At 43.0% G+C, this 9480-nt stretch overlaps 1 protein-coding gene across 3 annotated transcripts; it reads left to right on the top strand.

Annotated features, from left to right (window-relative positions):
- Positions 1 to 517: 517 nt before the first annotated feature.
- LOC117356574 (histone H2A.Z) lies at positions 518 to 8948 on the top strand. Of its 3 annotated transcripts, none has more exons than XM_033936090.1 (5): positions 518 to 585; positions 1871 to 1948; positions 2140 to 2253; positions 4140 to 4269; positions 8581 to 8948. In XM_033936090.1, the coding sequence occupies exons 1-5, from the start codon at positions 556 to 558 to the stop codon at positions 8640 to 8642; spliced, it is 414 nt and encodes a 137-aa protein (XP_033791981.1). In that variant the 5' UTR covers positions 518 to 555; the 3' UTR covers positions 8643 to 8948. The 3 variants fall into 3 exon arrangements, with proteins under 3 accessions (XP_033791981.1, XP_033791894.1, XP_033792067.1); XM_033936003.1 differs by lacking the exon at positions 518 to 585 and adding an exon at positions 827 to 883; XM_033936176.1 differs by lacking the exon at positions 518 to 585 and adding an exon at positions 1472 to 1672.
- The last annotated feature ends 532 nt before the right edge of the window (positions 8949 to 9480 follow it).

Consider the following 9480-nt stretch of genomic DNA (forward strand, 5'->3'; position numbering starts at 1 on the left):
CAATTCACAAAGGGTATATACAGTCGCAAGTGACCCACAGGTAGAAACCGCTCCTACTGACACTGGTAAATAAGGCCCTGTCCATGCTGATTTGGTCTTTGTTTTGCCCCACTGCATGCGAGACTTTGTAGTTCTGAATTCCCCATCCCATTCATTTTCCTCATAAAATCAAAACCATAGCCAATGAAACGGGGTCAGTGGGGCCATGATCCGACCATATAGCATCGCCCACTAAAACGGGGCTGCAGACTGATTTGTTTAGCCCTCCAACAAAAAAGTACTACTCCTGATCAAAACTAATGCATATCATAGGGCAAAACCAGGACGGGATCGGGCTTGTTAGGTTTGCTAATGTCCACCACATACACTAACACGCATGAGGAAGAGAAAAACTCACCTGCAAGGTGAGCAGCAGCCGATTGGGTAAAAAGTTGCTGGAGCCTCCTGATTGGTTAGAGCCCCAGGAGGAAGTGGCTCAGCTGAAGGCGTAAGGACGGGCAAAGGTGCGTGGGAGGGCTGGGGCTTGGTAAGGTGCTGCTGACTAGTGTGATCTGCATGGGGTCCACAGCAGGTTCCCGGTTTAAGGTAGGTAGGTAGGAAGGGCGCCCCCTATGCTATCAATCTGAAGTGCTCCCTGGGCTGCATAAGAATCAAGAGAGCAGGTAAGCACCAGTTTGGGAGGAGGGGGCACTGCGCCCATGGGGGTGAACTTGGAGCACGCCCACCCCTCAATGCAACACTTTACTCACGTGTACGGGTAGGGCTGAAGACTAAAACAACAAAAAATCCTTGCATTCAAATAGTCCAGGATGCCAGCTCTAATTCCCACTGAGCTGAAAGTATGCAGGAGCAGGAGGAAATCGCTGGTTACTGTATCGCAGATGTGCGTTTATTAAATGCATTATCCCTTACGGATAATACTATTTAAAAAATTGTTATAAGAAAGAGAACTTTTAGAATCTAAGATTTTGAACCACCTTATTCAATAATATAATAGGCTAATTATGTCACAGGCTAGCATTTGAATTACATGGGGGTGAGATTTAAAATAAGTGGTCAGGTGTAAGGAATTTTGAGAGTGAGCGGGCACAAGTATCCCACCACTTCTGGCATCATCCCGCTAGAGAATAGGGTGGCCGTAATCCACCGGAGGATCTGCTTTGGTCAACTTAAAATTATGCAACTTCGTGAAGAGGGAAGGGAGATATTTAATTAACGTGCTGTGCTGCAAAGCAACAGGGAGTAAAACGAGCATATTGTGAAAAAGCGAATGAAAACAAAAAAGCACGTGGTTTATTTTTTTTATTATTATTTTATGGGTTTCGGTCCTCCAAACACAGAACAGTTAGCTCACGCGCTCACATTTAAATCGGAGAACGCAACTGCCCAGCTTCAAGTAGAATTCCCCTCTTCCTCCTCCTCCCCTCTCCATTGCACTTTCATTGGTCAGCTGGGCCTAGAGGGGGCGGGGGGACAGAATGTTGAAAGCGGTTGGTCACCCCACCCCTTTCAGTTTAGGTCCCGGATGTGCGGATTAGTTGGCGAGATAAAGCGAGGAACGCGGGAGACGCTGTAGTTTGAATTTGCTGGAAATAATTTCCCACCGTATCTTATATTTCCCGGAGCCGAGGTTGTTTGTGAGGTTGAAGCGTTGTAAAGCTGCTGTAGGATGGTAATCAGGAAAACGTTCTTGAGGGTGCAGGGTAATTGAGGAGGGTATTAGCCTAGTGTGCAGTTCGTGTCCTCCTCTTCCTAGATATAGCGTTTGACAAAATTATCTGTAGTAGTAGCTTCTTTTGTGCGGTCGTGTTACTTTATTAAAATTGCCTTGTTTCTTCCTCTCCTCTCCCCCCCCCCCCCTTTGTGCTAGGCTGGAGGGAAGGCAGGAAAGGATTCTGGAAAGACGAAGACCAAAGCGGTTTCCCGCTCGCAGAGAGCCGGCCTGCAGGTCAGTATGGAGATGGAGGGACTTGCTCGTGCGCGCGCATGCCGTGTGGTCTCTATCGGGAAGCGTTCTGTCCCTGCTTTTAAGGATATGCTACGGACACTGTTTGCTATCACGATTATTTTTGCAAGGGGGGGTGTCGTGTATTTAATATGTCTTGCAGTGGGTTTCATTTATTCTTTTATTTATTGTAGTTCCCCGTGGGCCGTATTCATAGGCACTTGAAGTCGCGGACTACCAGCCACGGACGTGTGGGGGCTACGGCGGCGGTATACAGCGCTGCCATCCTGGAGTATCTCACGGCTGAGGTGAGGAAAATTGTTGAGATCCTTCCGTGGGGAGGGGGGCATGGCATAGAATGTATTTCTGTGGTGCCACTAGACCATGTAGAGAGTTTTCCAATTGGAAACTGTCGGTCCTTTGATCGAGTTACCGTTACAAACAAGTGGGGGGAAAGCATGTGATGCACAGTTCATGGAATGCTTTGTGCACATATATGTATTGGTACTGGGTCTTAAACGCAGGCAGGGATGAGGCTTGGTTCATATAAGGGTGAGGTCGTTGTGGGAGAGGTAGTTCTGGGGGTATTGGAGGCTGTTGCAAGGTGCCAAGCAAATTTTTTTTAGACAATTCACTAACTGAAGGTTTCTATGCTGGAGAAGTTAGAACAGCTTGTCTAGGTGAAATACATTGGAGTTTAAACCCTTCTCTCCACCCCCCCCAGCTAAGTATGACCCATTCAGTTAAAAAAAATTTGGACAGATACATTGTTCCTAGATAATCTCGATTTATTTTTTTTCTAGCCTCTGGGTTGGAAAGAAAAAAAAAAAAAAAGGCTGTCAAACAAGTGTGGCTCTTCCAAATGTGTGTACTGTATGGCTAGGTCATATGTTTATTTTCTCTCCTTTAGAGAGATTCTGCATGTCCAATACATTTCTTGAATTCAAATGGTTCTCTCTTCATCACCTCTACTGGGAGGCTATTCCACTCATCCACTATGCTTTCTGTAAATACTTAATTACTCCTGAGTTGATTCCTTTTACAGCAGAATCTCGGCTATCCTTCACCCACTGGGCTTGGTGGATGCTGGGATAACTGTTTTTCCGGTTGATTGAGAGTGCTGTGTTAAAATACAGATCTTGATCCTCCCTCCTGCCCACTCTGAAGCACCAGTGTGGCAGAAGCAGGCGGTGGTCCTGAGGCACAAACCTCCTGCCCACCGCAAAGCACAGCCGGTCAGCAGTTGGCAGCCTCATAACAGGTTGCTTGCAGCCAGTCCCAACCGGGCCTTTCCTTTTTTTTTTTTTGAAGTCCAAATGCATAATTCTGCATCTTTTTAAATTTAATCTTAGCTGCCAAATTCTAGACTACTTTTTCAAATTTTAGTGATTTCCCCCCCATGTCAGCACCTTCCAAGGTGTTTCCTTCATGCTGACTTCCACAAAAACAAAAAACCTTTGACAGCCCATCCACAATATTACTTACAAAAAGAAATTGACCAAAGGCCATTCTGCAGCACACTTCTGATAACATCCTTAACTTCAGGTTGAACTCTATTTACTACTACCCTAATCCCAGTGGTTCCCAACCCTGTCCTGGAGGACTACCAGGCCATTCGGGTTTTCAGGCTAGCCCTAATGAATATGCATGAGAGAGATTTGCATATAATGGAAGTGACAGGCATGTAAATCTGCTCCATGCATATTAGGGCTAGCCTGAAAACCCGATTGGCCTGGTGGGCCTGGGAACCACTTTATCCCCTTCTACCCAACCAGTTTTCTAAGGGTCAATATCAAGGATGCTGAGAGATGGCTTTAAAAACTTGCAAAGTGTTTAACCAATTAAGTACTTAATAGTAGGCACTGCAGGACATGGATATTGTGGAGACAGGCTTCCAGAATGGTTTGTATTACGTCCTCATGTGTGTTTTGCTAAAAAATTTTAGGCACTGACTCTCCAATTATTTTAAGTTCAAAAATTTATAATAAAAACTATTTAAGTTTTGCCATCTTGAGTCTTTGTGCTATTATTTAAGGAACTCAATTTTAGTGTTGGAATTCATACTCTCTATCTCCTCTAGAAATTACCAGTTATCTTCTTCATGTAATTCGCTTTTGTAATTCTTTTGTAATCCGCCTTGAACCACAAGGCAATGGCGGAATAGAAATCTCTAATGTAATGTAATTTGTTCTAGGTTCTTGAGCTAGCAGGAAATGCATCAAAAGACCTTAAAGTGAAGCGTATTACTCCTCGCCATTTGCAGCTTGCTATTCGAGGTGATGAAGAATTGGATTCCCTCATTAAGGCAACAATTGCTGGTGGTGGTAAGTAATAAGACTAAACATTCCTAGAAATGGCTATCACCAATGCTTTCAGTTGGCATTGTCTAATACCTGTCTCTTCATGTACTTTGGCAAGTTGATTTTGTTTTTTTCAGTCAAGCTAATTAGAAGTACTGATGTAGAGAATCCAATGTTAAAATGTTAGCCTTTCTGTAGGACTGTCCTGCTCATACTGTTCCATAGAGCTATATTTAAATATCTTGTACAACCGGACGGGTAATCTTGACCAGCAGGGTTAAACCTTCATTAACCATTGGGTGAGAGCACACTGTCTTGTTTTCATGCTCTACTTCCCTCTATCTTACTCTCTACAAGCGAGGAGTAGGGAGCCTGTTCTGCTTGAGTTTAATCTTTATTTAATTTTCACTTTTTTTTTTTTTTTTTTTAAATACAGTCAGGATTTTGGTGCTGCAGAGGATCCCGGTCACCCTAGGGTATCTCTGGTTGCAAGAAGATACTATCAGGGCTGAGGTTTGTAGCCCACAGGCACATGCTCAAGATCTGTACTCTTGGGAGTAATCTTGCCCCAGGTACTGTCTGTAGTGTGCTTGAGCACAGACAGAGCGGTTCCCCATGGTGGTTTTATCCAGGATTGGGGCCAACTGTGTTCCTTCCCTTCACGATGTTGCGCGGCTTCGGTGGGTGTCAGAGTCCAGTTCCACACTGGGAACTGGACAGTAGTCTGAAGAAACAAGTCATCTGTTGGGTTCATAGGCTTCCTTGTCATCTAAATCTCTCCCAGGGTCCCGTTGCTCCAGAGGATCCAGATCGCTTTGGTCTTACGGCATGGCTCGTAAGCGTGAAGTCTTAGGTTGTAAAGGCAATTCTTGTACAATCCCTCTGGAGGCTGAACTTGTGGGTAGTGTGTCTATTCCAGCCTTGGCTGCAGAACTTAAAAATAAAACCAACCCCCTCTGCGAGGTCACCTGTGCAGACACTCTCCTTGAAGCTGTTTGCTTCTGCAGCCTTGCTGAGAACTTCTAGTTTCTTTTGCTCGTGATTTTATTTCTCAATTCCTAGTCTTTTTTTTCTTCGGTGCTGCGGATTCACTCAGTGTTCCTTCGGCGAGAGATCGCAGACTTTTCCTTAAAGATTGTCTGCTTCTGGAGGGTGCTCTGTAAGCTTGAACTGCAGTAAGTCCTCTAGATAGCCTGCAGATTGGATTGGGTCTCCGGTATCGGGAATCATCTCTCCCCTGGTTCGTCCACAAAGGGGTAGAGCATAAGCTGCTGTGGTTCTGTGGAGGTACGCCGGGATCGGAACCAGACTGCGTGTTTTCCTTAATTCCCCTGAGGGGTTATGGTGGTTATGATCTGTGGTGACGGGGAAGGTGAGGTGGTCAGAAGACCTGAAAAATCCAGTTTAATCAGCTCCTAAGGTACTGATCTCCCTATGCTTGCACTGTGTATTGCTGGCTGCCATTCAAATGCATTGCAGCACAAGTCTCTGGTGTCTGAGTCACAGAGTTTGCCGATTATTGGGGGGGTCCTCAAATTGGGGTTTTGGGGGGTTTCCCTGCATGCCCTGGTACCCCCCACCTGTAAGATCATAAAATCACAGGTTTTTTTGCATTTTCCTGTGTTAACGTCCATTTTTCTGTCAAAATCGGCACCAGCCATCTTGGATTTTCTTAAATGTTTTTAAAAGTATATTTTTTTCAACTTAAAAGCTTCGTTTTTGCTCCAAACTTCACACATGGCCACCTTAGGACAGGATGGCATGAATTCATACCTTAGATGTGGCGGATGGCGGCTGTATTCATGGCCGTGTATCCCATGTGCCGCAAGAGGGGGTGAGACCCGCTCTCCCCTCCTGAGAGGCCCTAATGCCCTTGAATTCCACCGGAGTCGTGATTGCTGCGTCTGGGGTGCCTAAACGGGGTGCCTAAACTGGGTGCAGATGGCGTTTTTGCCAAGTTCAGGGAAAAGTCTCCTCAGCCTGCTAATCTTGTGATATCTGAGACGCACAGAGTGGTTCCAGCCGCCGGTGACTGTTTTTTCCTCAGATTTTCTCAGGACAGATTTCCTCGGAACCACCTGAGCTATCTGGCTGTAAAAAAAGAGTAAAAGGGACTTTGCCTGTTTCTCCCACTCAGACTCCAGTATAACAGTCTGCTCCACCTTTGGGTGCCAGCATATCGATTTGTTCCTTTGGGTACCAGAAAGCAGGCGGCTCATCCTCGCCCTTGTTTCTGCTTCGGTGGATTGGAGGTTATCGCCATGTTCTGAGATCTAAGAAGCAGTCCATGTTAGTAGCCTATGCAAAAGCCTGGAAATGTTTCTTGAATTGGTGCAAACAAAATTGCTCTGACCCTGTGATCATACTGGCGTTGGTGGTGCTGGACTTCTTGCAAGAAGGCCTGAAGAAAGGCCTGGCTGTTGGCTGTCTCAAGGTACAGATAGACTCTTGCTTCAGCCAGCGTACATTGGTGTGCTATATGGATGCTTCCAGATTTTTGAATGGAGCCTTACGTCTTCATCCTCCAGTGTGCCAGAACTTTCTATTGTGGGATCTTAATCTGGTTATGTGGGGGCATCCCTGATAGATCTAACGGTGAAGACAATTTTCATAGTAGGTGTAATGCCAGTGAGAAGTGTCTGAGCTGCAAGTACTGCTGGGAACCTTTTTTCTTTGAATTTCAGAGACTAGCATCTCGCTTATTAGAGCTGTTCCTTCTGAAGGTTGTGTCTGGTTTTCACATAAACCAAGAGATGTGCCTCCCCGCCTTCACACTCGCAGGAGTAAAGAAGGCAGAGTGTTAAAATTTCTGGATGTATAAAGAGTTATCTGGAGGTTACTGAGTTCTGGCTGTCTAATCACCTCATCGTCCTTACAAATGCTGCATGTTGGGGAAGACTGGCATGTAAAGTGACTATAGCCAGAATGATTAGGATGGCCATATCTTCCACCTATATTGGAAGCGGAAAGCAATCTCTAGTGTCACTTAAGATATGCTCCACTAGCAGCGTTACATCATCCTGGGTGGAGGGTAGAGTAGTTTCACCTGTAGAGATTTGCAGGGTAGCCACTTTGTCCAATCTCCATATTTCACAAAGTTTTACAGGTTGGATATGGGAGCCAGGCTGGACACCGTATTTGGGTCCTCAGTACTGGCAGCAGGCTCATCTGTCCCACCCTAGGAGCTGGGGACTGCTCTGATACACCCTGATGGTCAAGACTACCACTCCTATTGCACAGGAAGGAAAAATTAGCTTTTTACCTTACCAATATTCTTTCTTGTAAACAGGAATGGTAGTCTTGATGCCATCCTATTGGATGTATACTAGCCTGCTTTGTTTTCAGACATGCCTGTTTAGTCAGATGTCTTCTGTTGCCTGACCAGAAGGGTCATGAATGAAGAGAAATTCACTCATAAGAGCAACAAAACTATTGGTGCAGTTGGCACACAGGTAGGTGGTTTTTATTTCCACCTTTTCAGTTAGTAGTTTAAAAAAATTTCTCTTTAATGTTTTGTATTTAGAGCAGAACAGCCTTGTGTAATTTCAGGGAGTTTCCCTACACCCCTTTCTTACGTTTGCATTCTTGGACTCGTTAGAAGTTTTGGTACTGACTGAGGGGGTATGTGGAGCTCATCCTAGAGTGATGGGAGGTGAAGCATGAAAATAAAACAGTAGGCTCTCTACAACCCTTGTGATTATGAGTGTTTAACCCCACTGGTCAAGACACCATTCCTGTTTATAAGAAAAGATTAGCAAGGTAAGAACCTAATCTTTCCATATTCATAAATAGCTCCAGTGTTTTTTAAAGGGCTGCTATGAGAAGTTCTGTTTAATTTTGTTGGCTGGTATGCTACACTTTGAGACACAACAATTTATTAAAACTTTAATTTGCAAATGCATTTAAAGGGAGAATTTCATAGAACGACCCACCCCCACCCATAAAAGTTACCAAAGACTAACTCAATTGTCTTAGTGTTTGGGTTTGTGTGTGGTCAGAACGCAGTGTCTTGGTCATATTGACCATGAGCTTTCATCTTTATAGTATCCCATTATGACTTGCAGTTTGTTTTGTTATGATTAATTTAGCCAGAGGACTAAAGTCACAACATAGAATATAAAGCGAAGCTGTGCTATAGAATTATCCAAATAACACTTGTAACTATCTTATCTGCTTAGCTACAAGGACTGCAAGGATCCAAAAATGTACTAGTTAAACAGTTTGGAAGAAAAAACTTTTAGGAATAATCATAATTAATTACATCTTGTTAGAAATGTTTCACAGATTCTGATGAATACATATTCAAAAGCTTTCTACAACTTTTTCCCCCTGCAGGTGTTATTCCACACATTCACAAGTCATTGATTGGCAAGAAAGGACAGCAGAAGACAGTTTAAAAGTGTTGCTGGATTTTTTTTATTCTAAGATTACATTTACAGATGCCCAGTGTCAGTGATTCTAGTGGCCTGCCTCCAAAAACACAGCTTTTGCCTTTGTAATTGATTCTGAAAAGTTGATGTTTAGTTATCTAGCATCCAAATTCATGGCTTAAAGTTTAACCTGTATTGTTTGTTTGTGGCTTCAAAGAAGCTGTTAGCTTGTGTTTTTAATTAAGGTTTTAATTGTAATACAAAAGTTTAAAACTGAATTTTTGTACAGTTATATATTCCCTGGTCTCAATAAATGTCAGATCTAAGACTTGACTTGTCTTGTTATGCATGCATGTGGGATATTTTCCTTTTTTAAAATTCTTTATTCATTTTATATCTTTCAAGTGTATCATAAAATAACATTTAAACTTATACAATCACTTGATTCTCAAGAAAGTACCCTAAACTCTTAATTTTGTGGTGATTTTTATTTATTTAATTCTTTATTCATTTACATCAAGTGCATCAAAAAGTAACAACTTTTTTTTTTTAAATCTTTATTCATTTTCAAACTTTCAAGTGTACAAATATCAAATCAGTAACATTGTATACATCACTTGACATTTTTACTATAATATCTTATAATACAAATATTTAAGTAACAACATTTTAACTTAAATACATCATTTGACATTCTATAATTCTTCATATTAAATAGAATTTATCCCTTTCCCTTCCAACCCTTCAGTATTTCATAACACATATCCTATATAATAAAACTCTAAGCGCACATGCACACTTAGAGTTTTGTGATTCCTGGCTCTGTGAGGTATGTCTCCGTGCCAAATTCAATTTTTGAACACAG

This window comes from Geotrypetes seraphini, chromosome 1 (genome assembly GCF_902459505.1).
Source record: "Geotrypetes seraphini chromosome 1, aGeoSer1.1, whole genome shotgun sequence".
NCBI classification, from domain to species: domain Eukaryota; kingdom Metazoa; phylum Chordata; class Amphibia; order Gymnophiona; family Dermophiidae; genus Geotrypetes; species Geotrypetes seraphini.